General features: G+C 40.0%; 1 protein-coding gene across 2 annotated transcripts; it reads left to right on the top strand.

Annotated features, from left to right (window-relative positions):
• The first annotated feature begins 10,824 nt into the window (after positions 1–10,824).
• On the top strand, positions 10,825–20,702 carry LOC133474965 (hyaluronan and proteoglycan link protein 1-like). Of its 2 annotated transcripts, XM_061767184.1 has the most exons (5): positions 10,825–10,951; positions 11,049–11,166; positions 17,760–18,101; positions 18,353–18,655; positions 19,510–20,702. In XM_061767184.1, the coding sequence occupies exons 2-5, from the start codon at positions 11,076–11,078 to the stop codon at positions 19,797–19,799; spliced, it is 1,026 nt and encodes a 341-aa protein (XP_061623168.1). In that variant the 5' UTR covers positions 10,825–10,951; positions 11,049–11,075; the 3' UTR covers positions 19,800–20,702. The 2 variants fall into 2 exon arrangements, with proteins under 2 accessions (XP_061623168.1, XP_061623169.1); XM_061767185.1 differs by lacking the exon at positions 10,825–10,951 and having other exon boundaries at positions 10,978–11,166.
• Positions 20,703–23,505: the final 2,803 nt, after the last annotated feature.

Raw genomic sequence — 23,505 nt, 5'->3', positions numbered from 1 at the left:
CACCATCTGTTTGCAATCAGCCAACGCATGTTAAGAGCCCACTTTGTTTTCAATTGGAACCAGTTCCCAGTGCAACAACGCTTCATTCATCGACTATGATAATTCGGTTTGGTTTATTTCTAATAAACTGTAAACATTTCACCGAACTCTTTTGTTCACAATTTCAAATAAATGACCCTACCCATGTCCTTAGCTGCCTCTCTGTCCAAACCCGAATAGACACTTAAATCTGCGGTGAGTAAAAAGCACATGTGGTCAAATACTGACATTGTTAAGGACCCTGAGTTGTTATTCATTATATCAGTGTGAAATCCACCCAAAATGTACCCCAACACTATGCCTCAAGATCTCAGATGACATTTGATGCTAAAGTGCTCTTTGAGACATCATTTTAATCTCTCTATAACTCCAGCTACAGGACTCCTTATGTATACCATAAACTGGGTGATAATGACTTCACTTCACAGCAATAAAAGACGATGACTTAAAGAAAAAGGTCAACGCAGTTTTATTTGGAGAACAGACTTCAATTCAATGTTTTATATGTCGTAAACGGTACTTTTCACAGACAGAAAGAAGAACACTTTGCTTTGAGCAGGCAGCAGGAAGAAGTGTAGTCTTAAAGAGAATGTTTGTTTATTGAACATTTAAAAGCTTAACACAGAAAGGTTTCCGTTAAACAATGTGGCCATAGTCATGATACAAAACAACCATGCACTCATTGTGGTTAGTGAAAGCCATTTGAACTTGTGGTATTTGACAAGCAGCTTTAATTACCTTTGTGGCTCTCTTTTGCTATTTACCTCTCCACTGCTCAGACAGGATGAAGGCATGTCCATCCAGCCATCCATTTTCCATACCACATATCATCACTAGGGTCGCAGGCGTGCTGGAGTCTATCCCAGCTATCTTCTAGCGAGAGGCTGAGTACACCCCGAACTGGTTGTCAGCCAATCGCAAGGCACATACAAACAAACAACCATTCACACTCAGATTCACACCTACGGACAATTTTGTTTTCAATTAACCTACCATGCATGTTTTTTGGATGTAGGAGGAAACAGGAGTACCCGGAGAAAACCCACGCAGGCACAGGGAGAACATGCAAACTCCACACAGGGAAGGCCGGATTTAAACCCGGGTCCTCAGAACTGTGAGGCAGATGTGCTAACCAGCCCTCCACTGTTCCGCCCTTTTAAGGCATCTACTACAGCATTTCCATTTTTTTCAAAAGCCTTTTTTGCAGATATCAGTCAAATGGTCGATCGGAGTATATTTGGCCTCGAACTGGAGGGTGGCCATATTTTAGGGATTATAGTCCAAAAAGCACTGATGCACACACTGATGAATTATGTTAGAAGTACTGTCGATGACAAATCTGTCAAATACAACTGGCACCTTATGATCGCTCTAATTGTCATTTTTACTGGGAAAAAAAATCCCTATTCCCATAGAGTTGCCAACTGTTTGCCTTCTTGGTCTTATGCAAAAACATATGTTTTTGTTTTTGTTTTTATTTTGCATATATTTGTGTTGATAATTTCAGTTATGGGTGTAATGTAACTCTGCAGATCACAGTAATCCTGGAGAAGCGTTCCGTTCGAATGGATGCAAGAATGCAAAATACAGTGCTCACAGACTCCATTTTCAGATTCATATTTCTTTGATGAAATGGGTTTGATAACACATTTTTAGTTTAAATTTTGAAAGTTCCACCCATTGTCAAAGCGATGATTTTTAATTTTTTTTTGTATTAAAAATATCATTGTTGAATAAAGAAGCAATCTAAACATCACTACTTTTGTCTGTTACTAGTTTAAAACTCTTAGATTAGATCTAAATAGCTTACAACAAGGAAAATTAAGATTTGAAATCACTTACTACAGCAACCATAAACAAGACTCCATTAAAGTCAATCTATACATTACAAGTCTCTGTTTAAAATTTACTAAGCCCTTACATACTGTTAATAACTCACAGTATAAGCGAATATCCTCGTAATAATTGAAGAATCAGAATCATCTTTATTGGCCAAATATGTTAAAACACAAGGAATTTGTCTGTCCTAGTTAAATTCCCTCTAGTAGACTTACTACAGCATTTTACATTTAGGACATAAAGAGAAATGTACAAAGTACAGAGCCTTATTAAGCAATATAAAGTGTCCAGTAGTGCAGTAATACGGAACAACAACAACAACTGTCCAATCACGCAGCGTAACGGGGCTACAACGATGAATGGAATAACGGAAAATTGGCAAACTGTCACTTCGAGTTATTTGTTTCAAAAGTTAATGGGAAGGGGAACTAAGCTATTGGAATGGCTGCTAATTTTAGAGTGCAATGTCTAAATTGTCCGTAAGTGTGAATGTGAGTGCGAATGGTTGTTCGTCTATAGGTGCCCTGTGATTGGCTGGTGACCGGTTCAGAGAGTACCCCGCCTCTTGCCCAGCTGAGCTAGGCACCAGCGCACCTGTGACCTGAGCGAGGGTAAGCGGTTTAGAAAATGGATGGATGTTCAATAGCGCCTACTTGAGGGAAGGAGCTAGAAAAGGTGGTGTCCAACTAAAGTTGGGACCACCAAGCCAGACTGCGGTGGATGAGCAGCAGCTGCAGGAAGTGCATCCTCTACTGGGCCTTTTTGAGGGTGGAGTTGATGTTGGCTTCCCACTTCGGATCCTGAAAGATTGTAATTGCCAGGGACTTGAAGGTCTTGACGGTTGACACAAGGCAGTTGGACACTGTTGCAGTATGCAAGGGTTAATTCTGACATGTCTAAGCCTATGACACAAGTTTCTTACCAACATGGCAAAAAATGTGCTCAGTGTGAAAGTGGAGACTAATGGTGTTTTCCAATAAAAGTTATTGTTACCATGGCAACCAAACCCAAAACATTTTCCTAATCCTCACAGCATTGTATTTCTTGCCAAACTGCTACCACACCCACTGTCACACAGGAAAATGGTCCTCAGCGCAATTAGAAATTCCCACATATATCATACATTCAGAGAAAAACAGCTGTATGTGGCATGTTAGAGTAACGGTCTGTATATGTTCCATGGTAATCTCCATGTATGACTCACTGTTATGGCTACGCAGACTCCATTACTCACTTCCATTGCAGGTCAGATGAATCAACCTCCAGTAACACATCAATATGCTTTTACATCATAGACCTTTTGTTGTCATTTTGGCATGACTCAGACTTACTTGGTGTTCTGAGTCATGGTTTATTAATCATCTTTTTAATTGTTTTTTTATTCCGTGTTAGTGTTCTACTCCTTAATCTGTCTACTGCGTGTGATTTTTACTAATGACTTCGGTTAAACGTCTACCATGAATCGTTAAAATTGTAAACCGATGTCAACGATCTCAGCAGGATTTATGACTGATGTGAACCACATCCCAGGACATTCCTTTGGCTTCATGTATCCTTATTTCCAAGATATTACATATCATTGACTCGGCAAGAAAACAGCTGACAGTAAATCCACTTGCCAAACAGCAGCCATCCAACATTGAGTAGAACCCGATTGATGATGCGATTAGATATCATGGGCTTATTTCACGGGTGTAATTGTTTTAGAGATTCTCCCACATATTTCTGCAGCTGCTGCTAACACACCCATGGGTGAGAACTTGGCAGCATGAAGCTAAGCGAACTAGCAGACAGGGAGACAAAGGAGCAGGAATATATGTCCGCTTTTGAAATGAACTCATTTCAAACCTAGTTCAATTTTCTATTGATGCAATATGTTCACAATGTCTGTATAATTTGCAATTTGAGTCTTCTTACAAGCTACTGTGACATGTCAGGTGATTTCACAAATGAACGTAGAAAAGAGTAGAGTTTAAAAAATAACAGTGACAAATCAATTTGTTAGACTAATCAGTCTTCAATAGAATCATTACAAGCCAATTAGCTTGTAAAACTGCCACTGTCTCATTTTATTCAGATAGAAAATCCCAAATCTTAGCGTGATATAAATGTAGAAATAATCTACACTGTAATTGTTCCATTTCTTCTCATGTTGAACATCACTTGTTGGTCAGTGAGTAACACCGAAGATGCGCACACTTGGGCACAGTTGCCCCGCCTGCCAGGCCAACAAGACTTTTTGTGAGGCTCATCTGGGCATGGGCATGGTTATCTCGTTTGTACACCATCACATTTGATACTTATAATGGACTGCCCAAGAAGTCTGTGCAGAATTTGGATAAACTTGAATAACTTAACATTGTTGTCAAGTGTTAAGCACACCTGACTCACAATCAAAGGTTCAGGGTTTGAATCCCGTTCGTTGCTATTGCTCTATCCGTCCACCATACCCAATATTCAGGCATTGCAGAATAATTACTAAGAATGACGTAAGAAACCCAAATCAGGCCACCGACATGTCATGAGTCATCTTGAGGACCCTAATAAAATCCCTCCATTCTGCTCCTCCCAGTTCTTACAACACGTAGCAAAATGCATGCCAGCTGTGTGAAGACAACGCTGGCCCGCCCAACTTTGGATCCAGTCAGCACATTTACTTTCTTATTCTGCACACACCCTTTAGCTGCTGTTCTCTCACGTAGTTGCTCTGCCTTGTTAGCAGCAAACAATGCGCTATCCTCTATTCATCTTTGCAAAAGCAGATGAAAATAATGGAAAACACATGCTTTGTTATAAATTTGGATAGCACTTCAGAACTCGGGCTTGCGCTGCTTCCACCTTTCTTGTTGAAACACAACGGGAAACGTCATGTAAGTAACTCCCACGGGACTTGCTTGTCCCTGTTCCCTGGTGCTCTTAAGGCCCGGACCAAGAGAGCTGTTTGTTGTGAGCAGGAACTTTACAAGCCAGCAAAGAGCTGGAAGCTGAGAGCCAGATGTGAATGCACTCACGGCCTTGAGAATTGGCTCTGGCGCAGCGCACCTGTGGAAGAAACTTCGGGTGGAGCTCCAAATTCTCGACATCCGCCATACATCAAAACTGTCCAGTATATTCTGTCCTATCAAATGTGCAGGGACGCTGAAAAATCTTGATAAAAGTTTTTTTTACCCTAAACTTTAAACCCTGTAGTTTAAACAAAGATGGGGATTATTTTCAGATTTTTCTGATCGTCTATTCTTAGCTTTTCTTTAACTCACCAAAACCGTGTTTAAATGTTTAACTGTGGTGGCAAGTGGGCCAACTGGTTATCACAATCGCCTCACAGTTCTGAGGTTGTGAGTTCAAATCCTCTGGTCTTCCTGTGTGGAGCTCTCGTGGTACTCCGGCTTCCTCCCACTTTTCAAAAACATGCATGGTAGGTTAATTGAAGGCTCTAAATTGTGTGAATGTGAGTGCGAATGGTTGTTTGTCTATATGTGGCCAGCGATTGGCTAGCAACCAGTTCAGGGTGTACAGGGTCTACCCTGCCTCTCACCCAAAGTCAGCTGAGATACGTTCCAGCACACCCACAAGTCTAGTGAGGAGAAGCGGTTCAGAGAATAAATGTTAAAGGTCCCATGCCATCAAAATCCAGTTGTTCTTTTTTCTACTGTTTTATGCATAAACTAAAAATGAGTCTGTAACAGGCGGTACGGTGAACGACTGGTTAGAGCATCAGCCTCACAGTTCTGAGGACCGGGGTTCAATCCCCGGCCCCGCCTGTGTGGAGTTTGCATGTTCTCCCCGTGCCTGTGTGGGTTTTCTCCGGGCACTCCGGTTTCCTCCCACATCCCAAAAACATGCATGAATTGGAGACTCTAAAAATTGCCCGAAGGTGTGAATGTGACTGCGAATGGTTGTTTGTTTGTATGTGCCCTGCGATTGGCTGGCAACCAGTTCGGGGTGTACCCCGCCTCCTGCCCGATTTATCTGGGATAGGCTCCAGCATGCCCACGACCCTAGTGAGGAGAAGCGGCTCAGAAAATGGATGGATGGAGTCTGTTTAAGTATGACATCTATGCAGTCTTTTGATTGAATGCAAAAGGCAATAAACGGCATAAGGCTTGCAAAACGTCGGGATATGAAATCGACGTCGTTGTGGTGTAGTTTCATCAATTAATATTCAACACTTTACGGTTGGCACCCACCAACTACCAACTGGGTTTTAAGCGAGAGAGCGAGGCTGCCGCCAAGCCATACAAATACAGTCTATAAAGTATAAAATAGAGTCGCTTGCAGTCACTGTTGCCAAAATGTGCGCGAGCGACGAACACTGCACACCGGTTATGATCAAGTGAATGGGAGCACGGGACCAGCCTTTCGAAGCGTCCTTCTTTCTATTATTTTCACCCACTTCCCCTTTAAGCTCATGTTACCTAGCAGTGGGCCAACAGTCCAGCGCTTAGATGATAGCAACACCCCCACATCGAAGAAGGATCCAACGCGACGTCGCTATAAATCCTTGGGAACCACAAGCCACAAGACGCTGTGATAAATAACTCCAAGAAAACAATCAAAGCAAAGCTGTTTTCCATATTTAAATTAACAGTAACAGTGATCAAATCTGAGCAAAAAGTATTTACATACTGTATCGAATATTAATGAGAAATCTGACAGTCTCAATTGTCAGGCATAAAAGACCAACTAGAATAACTTGACTAAAGGCATCATGGGCATTTTCAACACAAATTATCTTGCGAACCCGATTAAAGGAAATCAAAGATGACGAAAAAAGAATCGATGAGATGGAAGCTTTAACTGTTACAGTTTAAAATTGAATCCGCAACATTAAAACATTTGGATGAGTAATGTTTTCTGATATGTTCGGCTTAAGCGCATACTCCCATCATGCGCAAAATGCAACATATTATTTATGTTGTGTATGTTTTGTGGTGGGATGAGCAGGATTTTCGCCTGTGAGCAGGATTTTTGCCTGTGTTATTTTCAATTGTTTATACTTGCTCATTTCCTACAATAAGGTTAGCAGTTAAATTATTTTCTTATATTTGTGTGCCTCTCGCCCAAAGATAGCTGGGATTGGCTCCAGCACGCCCGTGAGGAGAAGCGAATGAATGAATGAATGAAAATGAATGAATGAATGAAAAATACTTAAATTATTATAAATATCATTATAAATGAAACTCTAACATGCAATATCAACACCTTATTGGTGAATGTCATTATACATAAAGTCCACTAATTTAACCTCAATCCTTTTTTTCTTGAGCTGTTTTGGTCATCTTCAACAAATCAACAAATGCCAAAGTAAACTGTACAAATAAAAGACACAGTCAAAGAAAACCAAATGGAAAATTAACACAGTGCTGATTTATGTGGAGAAAATATCTCCAGATCATTGTTATAGCTGTGTTCCCGTCAGGGTTTAAATAATAGTAGCCTTTATGTAATATCTTATATTTTACGTTTCCTCAGCGATGAGAACTGAATTGGAAACCAAAATGAGAGAAAACCTGCACAGACTGCACATACAGTCTCTGGCCCGCTAATGTGTCTATGCAGTTATAAATCTGACAAATGATTTGCCAGCTGTGTAAAACCTTATGCGTTTTATTTATACTGGTTTCCTTCATACCGCATCACTTTTCGCGTCTGTATATATCTTGTTGAAGCAATGGTACGCTTAAATGTTTCTTTTTTTTTTAATTTTCACAATTTTGCAACTTTTCCAAACCCACTAGCATTTATTCCTTAAAAAATGGAACATATTTGTGAACTTTCCTTGCAACCAAGTACTTAATAGTAGGTAATGTGGTCATATCATTAATGTCCTGTTTTAGCATGATCATTTTAACTTGAACTCAAATTTTATATGCCCAAAAAAGGTTCAAGATTTTTATTTATTTATTTATTTTTTTTTGAAGTTCTTGTTCATACCGTGCTTTTAATTTGGTGTCAATGGCACCATTATTTAGTCATTTATTTATTTATTTGTTGCTTTCATGTATACTACCATGTGTTTACAAGGTATATTATATTAATTTTCTCCCTATTTCTGTTCTTGAAAATGTTAAGTTGTTAAAAATGTGTCTTTTTTAATGGGTAGAAAAAAAAATTACATTTTCAAATGCTAATTGCTATTCCGCTGCACGATACCTCTGTTTGAGACACTGCTTCACTTCAAAATAGTACAAGCTGAAGCGGCAACTGGAGCGAGACACGCTAAGAAACAACAATGGAGCAGAACTAGTTACCTGATTGCTTTTCAAGGTAACTGGCAACACTGTTTACAGTGCACTCGGAAATGCAAGTAGTAGCCTGGCATGTATTTTACAGTGTTTCATTTCTGCACGTCTGTGTGAACGGCGAACATTTTGACATTGGCTGCATGTTAAACTTTGCATCCATCCATCCATCCATTTTCTGAGCCGCTTCTCCTCACTCGGGTCGCGGGCGTGCTGGAGCCTATCCCAGCTGTCATCGGGCAGGAGGCGGGGTACACCCTGAACTGGTTGCCAGCCAATCACAGGGCACATAGAAACAAACAACCATTCGCACTCACAGTCATGCCTATGGGCAATTTAGAGTCTCCAATTCATGCATGTTTTTTTTGGGATGTGGGAGGAAACCGGAGTGCCCGGAGAAAACCCACGCAGGCACGGGGAGAACATGCAAACTCCACACAGGCGTGGACGGGGATTGAACCCCGCACCTCAGAACTGTGAGCCTGATGCTCTAACCAGTCGTTCACCGTGCCGCTTAAACTTTGCAAAAAATCGCAAATGTGCTTGTTCTTTACAAAGTCATCTTTGTGTAATAGAAATCTGACATGTAATAACTGATGCAACAGGGGACTAGTTTAGCAGTGAATCGCAAAAAGTTGTGTCACAAGAACTATGGGATTATGTCAGTGATTCAAGCGCACACCGTGTACAAAGGGTAGTAGTAATATTCACACTGAGACCATATACATTTGTAATTTCTCTGTATGTATTTATTTAGTTTGTTCATATTTTTCAACTTTCCCTTTGGTCCACAGAGAATAAGAGGGAATCCGAGACTCTAGCATGTTGGAAATGTAGAATATACAAATGAAGACTCACACGCTGTCATCTTGGCGGGGTTTGATAGACTGAGATGCAGACAGGGAAGCGAGAGATGGCGACAGAAAACAGTTTAGCTTATCACAGCTGTGATAACTCAAGTGGGCTATACAAATAATTTAGATGGTCATTTGGGCTGGAGGGCTTTTTGAGAGCAGCATCTGCATCATGTTGCGCCACTACCGCATTGGCCATTTTTCACGTACAAACTGGGTGGCGGGGAAAACATTAAGCGGAGCCACACATACAATCTTTGCGCTGCATTACTCACAAATCCATGCCACATCTCCTTAAACATTGACCACATTGAAAAATGTAGTTTGAACATAATATTATAATATTCTTTTTTTCAAGTTTTCTGCTAATTACTTACTATACAATCTTAAAGGTTCTGATGAGAACATGTTGCACAAGTACAGTACAGTGGTGCCTTGAGATACAAGTGACTTGACTTTTTTCAAGTTTTTCGAGATACAAGCCGTGATTCAGCTGTTTTTGTTGTTTGTTTGTTTGTTTTTAGAATTGCGAGATATAATTGGCAATACGTGTGCTTTATGGTGGCTTTCAACTCAACTCACTTCACAGGAAGCAGATGTTTGGCAGATAGTGACCGATTCTTCCAAAAAGAGCCTTCAAGCTGATTAATGCCATTCTCGGTTAAAGTTTACTTTCAAAGTAAACATAAAACAAAGATAATTACATGCTGCATATTTTACACAACCATATAACATTGCCTTTATAGTCTGTTTAGCTTCATGTTAACAAACAATGTAAAATGCCATAGACGGGCTAATAAATAGCATCAGTGTTGCAGTGTTATAAATCTGAAAGCAATGGGTATTTGAACACATGCAGACAGACAATATAACAATTCTTAAAGGCATATAGTCTTTATGCTTTGACAAAAATAACTAGTATTACAGTTTCCTGAATCAGTTGTGAAACACTTGTCTTTTGTCTCTATGTCTGCATTATACTGCCCCAAGTGGCAAAGGCGCATATATCAGGAGTGGCACAATGTCCATTGAGTTAAGGCAAAAAAGATGACAAAATGTCTAATTCTTTACATTCTATTTAATTAATGTCATCACTTTATGTACAGTATTTATAAAGTACAATATTACAGACTGCTTAATATCTTATTAAAACATTAAACAAATGTTTTGCTGTTTTTGGGAGGAGGCTGGAACAGATTAATGGTATTTCTGTTAATCTCAATGGGGAGAGATGATTTGAAATGGTCACAGAATTAATTTAACTCATATCTGAAGGGACCACTGTTTGTCTTTTATACTGACAAATAATTGATTCTTATGATGCTTATAATATTTTGGGTGTTGCCTTGTATCAAACATAAGACAACTGATACATTTGTTGGGTTTTCTCTAGTCTAGACTATTTCTGACTGTATTTGACTCTACAGTAGATAATGTATTTTCTACTGTGGTTCTCAAACTTTTCACACAAAATACCACCTATAAGAATAGTTACAGTGTTGTAGGCATAAGTGTTTTAATCAAAATGAGACTTTAAAGCTAACTACAACTGAACTGTACATTAGTTGTACACGTACCACACTGAGAATAATTGTTCTATTGCATTTTATTTATATTTTAAATTAAATTGCTTTTAAAACATTCTCAATTTTATTATTCAATGTTGTAGCTTTTTCTAACAAAACTAGAGTAATTCCATGAATCCTACTATCCCATACAATTACATACATTGTCTACGTTCTGGCTGTTGAGAACAAACCAAGGCAAGTCTCCATTCAGCCAAGATGGAGGAGGGGGTTCCAGAGAATGTGCCAAAGAGGAGCCCCAATAGAGCCATGCATGATGATGGGCTGATGGTAAGGGGAGTGGTCTCGACCGTACAAGGCTTCAATAAAAGCCACTTGTGTGGACCTCTGAGGAGCCCAAACTTTCCAATAGCATCAAAGGCGCCTGCTGCACTGAAAGAAAGAGGCTAAGGTAAAAAATAAATAAATAAATAAATTCATAAAAAGAATAGAGAAAAAAATTGTTAACAATCCTGTTTTTAACACTTTGATTCATATTACCACTGAAGAACGCCTTTTGTGTGAAAAAAGAGAAAATGACGAGTCTGCTGTGCATCACTTTATTCTCCTTGACGCTGGCTGGCATTGTACACAGTCAGCTGACAGGCACTCCCGGGTCATATGCAGGTAAGATTCCAATTTTTATCATATTAAAAATGATGACTTTCTTATTTTAAATCATTGATATATGACCCATGTAATGAGCAGAGTGCTTCCACACAGCATGAGGGTCATTGGAGCAGAGGTTTCTGGGGTAGTAACACACAGACATTGGCTCATTGACTTTCTGCCAACAGACCACCAAATTGTGGAGCAATAAATCAGCCTTGCTGCCAGCGCTCCCAAAGTCAGACAGAACCATGCTACTATTTTGCCCTGGGGAACTGTCTGACAGGGGCCATTAAGTCTGGTGGGACGTCTTGTACTTCTAAGTCTGCTTTTTAGTTAGCTAGTTAGTTAGTTATAAAAACAAGACAGAGGTTTTATTCCTATAAAGTGTATCTTATACCATTGTAGGTCACCGTTACCTTATGCACAGTTGCAACATTACCACTTTGCTTAAATATAAAAGACAGAACAAAAAGAACCAAAATCATGATGTAATGAAAATGTGTTGCATATAAAAGTTAAATAATAACTGTACTTGAATAAATGTTTAAAAACAATCATTTATTAAAGATTAAATGCAAACATATTGAACTTACAAGTTAAATGCAACTGTCCTTGGGCAGTGATTCTTTTGCATACCACTCGATGGAACCTCCATATCACACTTTATAACTCATTGAGGCAGCGAGTTTTATTTAATGCAATTTCAGCATCCCCTGCATGCTGACTGTTCAAGTGTCAACACTGGGAAGTGTTCAAATGTTGGAATTGTTCCCACAATGACCACTGAATTGTGTGCATGTGTGTATTTCAATCCTGACCTCACTGATTGCACTGTGTGGAAGGATTTGCACAGCTGGAGACTACCTAGGAATCTTTGAAGTGCAAATATTCATTGGCTTGCCAACCAATGTAGCTCAACAGAAATAATCTGCTTTATTTTCCTACACAAGTCATGCACTTGCATTGGCCCATCTTGCTATACTATAGTCCAATGAAAACTATTCATAAATTGGACTACAAGGATTTATATATATATATATATTAACGAGACAATTTAATCCATCCATTTTCCAAGCCGCTTATCCTCACAAGGGTCGCGGGAGTGCTGGAGCCTATCCCAGCTATCTTCGGGCAGGAGGCAGGGTACACCCTGAACTGGTTGCCAGCCAATCACAGGGCACACATAAACAAACAACCATTCACACTCACATTCACACCTCGGGGCAATTTAGAGACTTCAATTAACCTACCATGCATGTTTTTGGGATGTGAGAGGAAACCGGAGTACCTGGAGAAAACCCACGCAGGCACAGGGAGAACATGTAAAGTCATCACAGGCGGAGCCGGGGATTGAACCCTGGTCCTCAGAACTGTGAGGCAGACGCTCTAACCGTGCCGCTGGCAATTTAATCACTGCTCTGTATTAGATAGAAAATGGCATATTACAAAAAAAACACCATCGTGTGAGACACTCCCCCTAATGCAGAGCCTCCAGTGTGGTAGAGTACACAACAGCGTTTTATAAGTCCTGTGAACAGTTTATTGTCTGTATGCTCCCAAGATGTTGGCTGTCCTACATTCAGGGATTCACTCCTGCACTAGAACCATGTTGGCAATCTGCCAAGGTAACGGGCATCCTGACCGGAGCCGAGTTAAGATTAACGACTCACATCACAAATGCATAGAGCCTTATATTGAATAGCAGCCAAATGACTATGCCTTTCCCTGTGAGGTAATAGTCTGTTAAGTGTGATTCCAGCTTTGTGTGCTGCTCATTGGTTGCTGGGGCTGCGTTGGGGAAGGGGCTGCCTTGGAAATAGCCTCTCTCCAAAGCAGGGGCTTAAATTGTGTTCAGGTTACAAGATCAGACAGTGATCTCGCCGCATTTACTGAGTTAAATCTAACATGACAGGTTGGTGTGCCAGGGTTTGCTTATACATACGCACCCATTTAACTGTGCTCTACCCATTTTCTAGATTTTGGCTCATTATTCAGTGCAATAAACAACAAAGCTTGTACACTATTATAATTAATAAGTTTTTGCCCCAGCTAGGATTGTAAAATATTCCACCATATTGACACAAACAGGCTGTCAACAGGGGAGAAAATAGTTGTGAGATGCATTATTCAAGCATCGTCTTGGAGAATGGGTGTGGCCCGGTTATGAACATGCTGAATCCTCCATTGTTCACATCGATACATTTTAAACTGCGTTTGTTACTTTACAATATTAACTTTTAAATAGTGTTCAGGTCAATTCTGACCCTAAATGTAATTCTCTACATTTGATGAGTTTTCCTAAAGTGACCCAAAATACACAAAGATTACAATATTTGTTTAATGTTTTTGTTATTGTTGTTGTTCATTTACAGGTGCTACAAAGTTTGGTGTTCCAGGTCAAATTTGACCTGTGTCTATCAAAATGGATTTTAGATTGACCAGTGTTTAAATCAAAGGAAATGGTGGTAATGGTGGAAATCTTGAAACGGTGGTACATGCCATAAATGTTTTTTTTTGTTTGTTTGTTTTGTTTTATAGGACTGTGCTAACAGTGTACAAGATTGATCTTGAGACAATCCCAAGAACTTTCTGGGTTTGACCACATTTGCACAAATTCATGCATTCATGAATGGTCTTTGAAGAGTCATGGGGCAATTCTGAAACAGTGAGCATGCCAAAATCATCATGGCTGTTATTTTCTCATGTGTTAGGTACAATATAAGATTGTACCCGTATGACATTGTTTGAAATTTTTTTCCACAAATGAGTTTTGCAAAACCTGAAACATACATTTTCCCTTTTCTCTGACACATTAATTATGGATTAATCATCCATTTATTAATGTCTGACAGGCCGGTAATACATTTTCAAATGATCTGTGGTTCCTAATTTGATATCGACAATTATTATGAGGAGTCATGGCAATGGTCAAACATATTACAGTATGTATGTATGTATGCATGGGAAATCAACGATATGCAAGAGTCAAATGTTTTCAAATTTTCACAGGCTTCAAAAGACTCAAATTTTGTATCAATTTGCAGATTTGTACTAATGCAATAATGATACGCTAAAGTCTGGCACTGTATAACAAAGAAGCATATGGTTCCAATCACTTTCTAATTCGACTTTTTATCACTGGAGAGTGGCGTGCTGTAAAATTGCAGAAGGTAGTGGCTCCAGTTGTTTTTTTTTTTCATTCGCACATGATATATTTTCATTCACAGATGTGTTTTTCCAAGATGTCATGGAGAAAGTTGTAGCCGTTTGACAATTCTTTGCATATTAGGCTAGCAAAGGCCCTACTTGGGATTAAGGTGTGTGGTGATGGGGTGCCAAAAACAACAAAAATCCCAAATACACACATACATGTGTCTCTTCACACGTCCATTGTGAGCGATGTTACAATTGGGACTACTTTGGCGCTGACAATGATTCAGCAGTCTCAAAGTCTTTAAGTCTTATATTACTGTATGTACAGAATAAGCACTGTTGACCATTTAGGTTTCTATATTATGATGTTTAATCAACTCCTAATTGTTCCTGCTACGAGGTTATTCATCAGTGTTCTCATCAGAATTGAAGTCGTATTATTTGGACATTCACTATGTAACCATTGTTTAACAACGTGCAATAGTGTTGCAAATCCACATTACTTGCCATGAATCATAAGAATGTATACTATTAATTCATATTACTACAATTTAACATGGTTTAGGCATGAAAGCTTTTTAAGTAACCCCCTACGCCAGTATTATACAATGAGTGTACTTTGAGCATAGAGTAATTACCTAAATTCTTGCCGTAGCTGTTTTTTTGTTTTGTTTTGTTTTTTTACACTGAAAGAGTGCTCAATTTTTCCAAATTAAGGAAAAACACTCAATTTCATTGAGCTGTTTAATGAATAATTAATAAAGGAAAATGAGATTTGCAAAATTCCATGCCTAAATGTGTAAACGACAATCACAACTGGAGACTCAATCTTGACGTCAAGGTCATTTATGGCAGGCATTTTCAATCACTGGTTCGTCAATCTGAATCCCTCAGGTTCTAAGCACACCTCATCAAACGGGTACTCGTGCAGAGTATTTATGAGGCCTGGCAAACCTTGAGTCATTCCTGTCAACACAGACAAAAAGAAATAAATAAAATACTCAAAGAAGCTTGTAATTTTGCCCACAAAATGGTGTTTCCTTGAGCTCTTATAAATACTTGGATAGCTGTTGACCAGTCAAGTTACCCTTGAGAGTTTTGTGCAGTATGTTCTGGTTTGATTTGGGCCAGATAAGGTCTGTGAGCATTGCCTCCACACGACAGCTCAATATTGACAATGTGACAGCCTCTGAACAAAGTCCAGAAAACACTGGACTCCTTTGGATGCATTTGCAGTGTCAATCATTTAAATGTTAATGCACATGAGGCAGACTATCAACAGCATAATGGGTTCAAGCATACGGGTGGCTCCAGTCATTCCTTGTAAACCCAATGAAGGAAAAAGTCAAGATAAGTCTACTGTGTGGTTAGAATGAAGCACTGTACTCCTTTGTATGAGTTTCCAGTCTCAGTCTTTTAAGTGTTAATGTGTTATTCGAGCAGATTATGTATGAATGAGTTCAAGCATACGGGAGGCGCCAGTTATTCCCTGTATGCCCAGTGGAGGAAATATTATGCGTAAGATCCAGTATTGCAAGCAGTGCTTCGGCTTGGAATTTCCCTTCACAACTTTTCTGTCAGAAATCTAAGACACACTGTTTCAGAACGTTCACTGCAGTTCCTGATACTAGGCTGGTTCAAGGGTTGTACCTGTGGAGACGAGGGTCAAGGGGTTGTGTCCATCTGGGGTTTATTATTGCCTCGACGGGGCCACTACTACTTTGCTGCTTATCCAAGCCCTGTGAGGTCTAAAAATGGTGATCACAGAGGTAATTTAATCCATCCATCCATCCATTTTCTGAGCCGCTTCTCCTCACTAGGGTCGCGGGCGTGCTGGAGCCTATCCCAGCTATCATCGGGCAGGAGGCGGGGTGCACCCTGAACTGGTTGCCAGCCAATCGCAGGGCACATACAAACAAACAACCATTCACACTCACATTCACACCTATGAACAATTTAGAGTCTCCAATTCATGCATGTTTTTGGGATGTGGGAGGAAACCGGAGTGCCCGGAGAAAACCCACGCAGGCACGGGGAGAACATGCAAACTCCACACAGGCGGGGCCGGGGATTGAAACCCGGTCCTCAAAACTGTGAGGCTGACACTCTAACCAGTCGGCCACCGTGCCGCCAGAGGTAATGCAATAAGAATAAATTAGCTAACATTTTGAGGGTTTGCTGCTTGTAGCACAGAAAAAGAGGATATTTAGTTTGTCTACTTACTATGTTTGTCATCAGCCCTATTTATAGCTGTTTTTTCTCCAGCTTTGGTACCGTATTTTCACGATCATAACGCGCACCGCATTAAAAGGCGCAGTCTCAGTTACGGGGTCTATTTCTGTATTTAACACATACAAAAAGCGCACCGTATTATTGGGCGCAGGCATGGTAAAACATATGCTAGCTTAAAACATACGGTAGCATGCATGCACGCTAAAACAATGTTTTTAAAAAGCCAGCAGGAGCAAAACTGAAACAAACAAAAATTTAACAATGTACTCATGTTATTTTTTGATCAATCATCATCCACAAATCAATCAAAGTCCTCATGTTCTGTATCCGAAATTAACAGCTGGGCAAGTTCTCCATCAAACACGCCAAGTTCCCTTTCGTCATTGTTGGAGTCAGTCTGGTTGGCGTGCGGTTCCTCAGAAATGATGCCGGCTTTTACGAAAGCTCGAACAACAGTGCAAGCAGACACATTAGCCTGTCATCCACAATCCATTCACAAATTGTGGCGTAACTCGCCCGGCGCTGCCTCCTAGTTTTAGTAAAGCTGTGTTCGCCATCTGACATCCATGGCTCCCATGCCGCTCGCAACTTCACTTTGAACGCCCTGTTTACACGGATGTCCAGCGGTTGGAGTTGTTTACGCGGAAAATCAACTTCTTCTTCTTGACTTGGCAAAGCTCGTTTTCCTGCTTCCTCCACTTGCGAACCATGGATTCGTTGATCTTGAATTCTCTCGCGGCTGCTCTATTCCCATGTTCCTCCGCGTAACTAATAGCTTGCAGTTTAAACTGTGCTTTGTAAGCGTCTCTTCGTAGGTGCCATTTTCGGGGGTCCTTAGCCAAACCGATGCATGTACCGGAACTATATACCTACTGGGGGCGTGCCTTTAGCGTCCTCTGTCACACACACCCTTCCCCCTTTAACGTCCGCATGCTGTCCTCAGTCACGTCCGCCTTTCCTCTATATAAGCAGCGTGTCGGCAGGAAGTGCTCCCAGTCAGTCAAGTGGAGTGCTCATCAAAGTCACACAACAACATTTACAGATTTTGGAACTCGGTGCACACATAAGCCCCGCCGCATTATAAGGCGGCCCGTCCATTTTGGAGAAAATTTAAGACTTTTAAGTGCGCCTTATGGTCGTGAAAATACGGTAGTTTTACTGTTTTATACAGTACGGCAGATGCATTTATTGACAACTTTTAACCACCCTGTGCTCCTTTCTAGTTAAGGTGATCACCCAGCTCGGAGCCAATGTCACTTTACCGTGCCATCTCCCACAAAAAAGCCGCAGTTTCTTTAGCGTTGGCATCCGGGTCAAATGGACCAAGCTAGCATATGACGAGGCTCTGAATGAGGATGTGCTGCTTTCCATGGGCTTCCACAAGAAAACCTATGGGAGCTTCGAGGGTCGCGTCTTCCTGCAGGAGCTGGATAGTGATGACGCTTCCTTGGTGATTACTGACGTTTCCATGGATGACAGTGGAACGTACCGTTGTGAGATCATCAACGGGATGGTAGATACCATACTAGACATTGGCTTGGAGGTGCAAAGTGGCCTCACTGATGGTAAAGTGTTCTAGATTTCCATAATTTCTTGGTCATATCGAAAATGAATGGTGTTACGACAGTATATAACATGTTCACATCTGTATATACACATCATACCCTGTGTATTCAAACAAATATATTTTGGAATTCATCATCAGTAAACTGAAACTCATTTCCATCTTTTTGGATCTGTGTGTAAAACATCTGATTGGCTTATCTGATAACTTACCAGCATTCCCTCATTCTTGTGTGGATCTCCTCTGTCTCAGGTGTGGTGTTTCCCTACTCTCCGCCTCTTGGTCGCTACAGCTTTAACTTCGACGAGGCTGCGCAGGCTTGTTTGGAGCAGGATGCGGTGGTTGCCACCTTTGACCACCTGTTCGAAGCCTGGAAGGAAGGCCTGGACTGGTGCAATGCTGGCTGGCTGGAAGACGGCACCGTGCAGTATCCCATAACAAAGCCCAGAGGACCCTGTGGTGGCGCCAACATCAGTCCCGGCCTCAGAACCTACGGCAGGCGTGACAAGTACCTGAGCCGCTTCGATGTGTTCTGTTTTGCCAGTGCATTGAAGGGTAGGTGTTTAGTTGGTACATTCTGTGTTTTGATTCAGCAAGAGAAAAATCATTAAGCCTAGTCTCCAGGCAAGTACTGCAAGTCCAAATACTGTACCAAGCGAAGAATTATGGTCGACAGATGGTCCTACTCTGGTTGGTTGCCATGTTTTGCTTTATTCTGTCACCATAAACAGTATTGGCATGGTTATCAGAACCATGAAAGATGTTTGATTAGCAGAGCTGGCAAAAGTGCTCATACTCTGTATTTAAGTATTTAAGTAGTGCAGACACTTGTGTAAAAAAAAATAATAATAATAAAAAAGAAAAGGAAAAACAGAATTAAAAAGTGCAGACTGTGCAAAAGTAAAAATTACTTTTTTCTGTGAATTACAGTATATTTCATACTCGTTTCGTTAACTTTGCACAATGGAAAAAAGAAATTACACACAAATTAGTTTCCTCTTTAAATAACTTATAGAGCTTGTACTGAGATGAAGAAGAAAAAAGTTATATATTGCGTGTTTAAGAGCAAGCTAGCGTTGGCACGACCTTTATACTATGAAAACAATGTGATCCCATAGCTTTGTTAACGTTGTGAACCGAGTAACAAAAAATGTTAAATTGTACTTGTAATGTACATCATTATTTCCCACCACTTTTGATTTGTTACTGGGATGGAGGAGACAGGGAAAGAGCATACATTTGGCCAACAGATTCAGCCCACATGTGGACCATAATTCACTGCTGTGTATTTGAGTGTAATTTCTTAGTTGTCTGTGTAATTTGTAGCAGGACAGTTCCGACATTAACTTTAGTTTATGGGATTGAAACTTTGTCTCAGCCAAATGTTCTAATTTGTGTGCGCCACACAGGACGTTTCTACTGGCTGACGCAGCCCGACAGGCTCAACTTCGATGAGGCCGTCCAGGCTTGCTTCGATGATGGCGCAGAGATTGCCAAGGTTGGTCACATGTTCGCCGCTTGGAAGCTAGAAGGCTACGATCGCTGCGACGCCGGCTGGTTGGCTGACGGTAGCGTCCGCTACCCGATCTCCAGGCCCCGCAGGAACTGCAGCCCCACAGAGGCTGCAGTGCGCTTTGTTGGATTTCCAGACAAGCAAGAAAACCTCTACGGTGTCTACTGCTTTAGGCCTGAGCCCTGAGGAGCCCAGTAGAAGCCATGACCACCAAAGAGCTACAACCACCACCCCGAAAAAATTATGATAAAGTCTATGGATATTGAGTAGAATGAACATTATAACATCTAGAAATCATGGTTACCTTAAGAACAACCTACTGGACATATCACTCCCATTTCAGTAATACTATGAACATAGTGCAAAAATTGAAACCATTGTTGTTTTCCTTAAAACAAAACTATGCATTATGTTTAGCAAATGTCCCCTTGCACAAAAACTAAAACTTTACTACAACTTTTGGTCTGCAGTTACCATTTTATATTGCTGCTTCAATGCTGAATGCCTTTTTTCATTTCAATCAGATGGTGTAGTGTTAAATGTATCATTTCGCAGGTAAAATGAATGTAAACAACTTAGACTGTGATTTCTTCTGAATAGAGAGCACCGATTAAATCAGCCTCCATAACAAATACACACTTTTACTTTTGCAATCTTTGTGCTTTTAAAAAAAATGTAAAAAAAATAAAACATAAAACACTTATTTCACTTGCAGTTAGTAATATTAAATACTTAACATATGTCTTGAGACAATAACGTCTGGCACATTCATCTAAATAGTCATGATTACAAATAATGCTTCTAATCAATTTATGCCTGGAATAAAACGTGGGGGGGAAAAATGAAAATAATAATCCCAAATTAACAAACTCATATTTGACAATCCTGGCATTCCTGAGTCAGGAATCAGACTGTTTACATCACAAATATTGTCTTCTGGTGCACTCTGAGTGTTTTACAGAGCAGTGTATCTAAATCAGAAAAAAATGTTAACATTTTTGTATTTTTGTATATTTCACTTTTTTTTCAATTCTGGGTGCATTTTCCTACATAACCATTTGAAATAAAAGAAAATATATAAAAACCTAAGTGATTTGTCAATGTGTAGAGTTTTTCTTCCCACAATTAACATTTGTGTTTGTAGTCAAACGTAAACATGCAGTAAAAATTTAGAATTCTCGAAACTGCCAAATTAGAGGCCACACATCTGGCATGGACCCATTGCATTTAACACCAACCTAACCCCAATGCACTTATTTATTCTTTGGCTTTTTTTGAGTTTGCACTAAGCTGGCAGGGAAGCCCCTCAAGTCAGACAAAAGGAACCGTGGTCTGTCTCAAAGGAAGTCTATTGCAACGCATGGGAATGGGGTCAGATTTAGGCTGCGACAGCAGTGAAATGCCAGCTAAATATGAAATGGTTAGTGAAAGGTCCATTGATGCAAAGTCTATGTATGGTCAATGTATAGAAATGAGATTTAACTCAAAATATACTCAGTGGCATTTTATCTTTAAAAAGTGTGCACCAACCACTTTGGTATGTTACATTCAAAGAATGATTCCAATGGCAATGATATAAATCTCACAGACAACACAAATCATTTGGGATTTCCTTCTATAACCCAATACAACCCTCCTTTAATATAAACCCAGACCCAACAGTCACTTTTCTGTACTGCTCCATGTGGAGTCCTAAAGTAATCCACACATTTTTCCTCTTTGGCGTCATTGTTACTCTTCTCTAGTGGCATCACAACACAAATAAGCATATAAAACATGCTGATTGAACTTTCAAGGCGTATTTTCCAGAAAATGTTGGTTGATATACAAATTTCATGACTTTACTATTGATATACTACTATAGCTACTATAGATACTATTGATTTAAAAGTGACACACTTAGTGTTCATTTGTGTTGTTTCAATGATTTTACTGCAGTAGGAGTCACACCAATAAACAAATTTCAGTGACCCATTAGTATGATATTACACTTTAAACGGTTGAAGTAGGTTAAAAATAATCCGCGCTGTCACTCTGCAAAGACCAAGGTGCCTCTCTAAAGAAATCAGGACCAGCCAGAGTTCATTTCCTTTTTGTAAAAACTGAAAAGGCCTGTTTGAAAGCAAGAGGTTCAAGTTTTATTGACTGGACACCTGAGAGGTCTGCATTTCGCAAGGCAAGACCGCAGGTCAGGGCTTCCAGGAGCTATAATCACATCAGCATAATGACAGAACAGGGAATCCCAGTGAAAACCATGGAAATCAACAGACACTGCATAGTGAAACTTCATTAATGATGCTTTGCAATATTAGTGTCAGTAGACTTCAGGTGACTTGCTTGGATGGGTACTGGGGAATTTCGGTGAAGGTCAATGTAGAAGTGATTCATCTACACACGTTTGTACATAGACGCAGAAGAAAGGTGGAGTTTTGTCCAAATGAAACTCCTTAACTCATGTCAACATAGCTCGGTTTTCGTGATTAATCTGTTCCAGACAGTCTGACTAAAGTTGAATCTGAAACCCAAAGCAATGTTTCCCATAGGACATGATGCAAATCCAATCATTCGTTCCTGAAACCCAAACATATGAACAAAAAATACATTTTACAGAGAATAACTATAGCTTTTACATACAAAAACAGTGTAAAATAAATATAAATGACTAATGCAGTGGATAAATTAACTTTTAACATCACTTTCACCTTAATTTAAAAATGTTGATGGCATATACAGCGAGGAGGTAAAAGAGGGGAGCCAGTTTTATTTTTTTCTTGCTCATGTTTTTCACCTTTTTATCAAATCACTGGCAGTCAGAACTGTCTGTCATATGGTGTAAAAAGGCATATCACTTATTGCATCCTATTATGAACAACTCGAGGCAATAACAAACCTCCCTGTATGCTTGAGCACACTCGTACTAGTTGGGGCAAAATTGCCGTAACATCTTGTCAAAAGTCAGCGCTTCAAAATAAAAGCATGCCAGTATAATAACAGTTACACCACATGTTTTTGGGCCGCATTGTGGCTTATTTAGCAGGTACAATCAACCTGTTATACTATATCTTGGAATATATTGTAATTTTGGATATCCACTAATAATGGTGTTTTATGAAATATGTCAGTGTTAAACAATTTTCTATTACTCATGAAAAACACAATCATGGTATACCAAGTCGAACAGCAATACTACTAATTTAATCAAGTCAAATATTTTTTTTTCGAGTTTATTTGAATTAAACCTGAGAGACAAGGCCCTAGAGTATTAGGCGTTTTTTTTTTTGAAATCAAATAATCTGTAAGGCATTTTGTTTTCACGGTAATATAAAATGATTGAAATGTTTGAAATTATATTAAAGTAATTTGGGATCATAGTTCTGGGGGCATATTTAGGGTTTAATTTTAAACATTGCGCAGCCATTACTCGCAAATTTTCACTATTCAAATCTGGGCAAGGACCCTAGCCCCCCAGGAATATTGAAGTTTCACTGTACTACCCTCTTTTCTAGGAATAGTCCCTCCTGCCACATACTGCCCCCAATGACAAGCCATACAAAATTCAATCACTCTTCTGCTGCGTAGACCACATGGGGTGACTGGCGACCCCTGACCCCACTCTTGCTCAATGTGGCCTGTGAGGAAGCCATGTGAATAAGGTCCAACTTCTAATGATTTGACTCATTCACAGCGGGAGAAGCTGAGGAAGCCGGCGAACAAGAACGATCTGATCTGGGTGGGAGTCATCCATCCTGCAGGGCAATGTGCGCCTTCCGCCTGTCTTTGCGTAAAGCCAAAAGAAGAACGTTTGAGCAATTTGCCACAACTGCATAATACCACGCGCAAATACATCAAATTGGCAAAGATGTTATTGATACTAACTTTAAAACTTTTGCTA

Source organism: Phyllopteryx taeniolatus, chromosome 3 (assembly GCF_024500385.1).
Source record: "Phyllopteryx taeniolatus isolate TA_2022b chromosome 3, UOR_Ptae_1.2, whole genome shotgun sequence".
Lineage (NCBI taxonomy): Eukaryota > Metazoa > Chordata > Actinopteri > Syngnathiformes > Syngnathidae > Phyllopteryx > Phyllopteryx taeniolatus.
The sequence above is the reverse complement of the archived record's forward strand: the minus strand, read 5'-3'. Positions and strand labels throughout refer to the sequence as shown.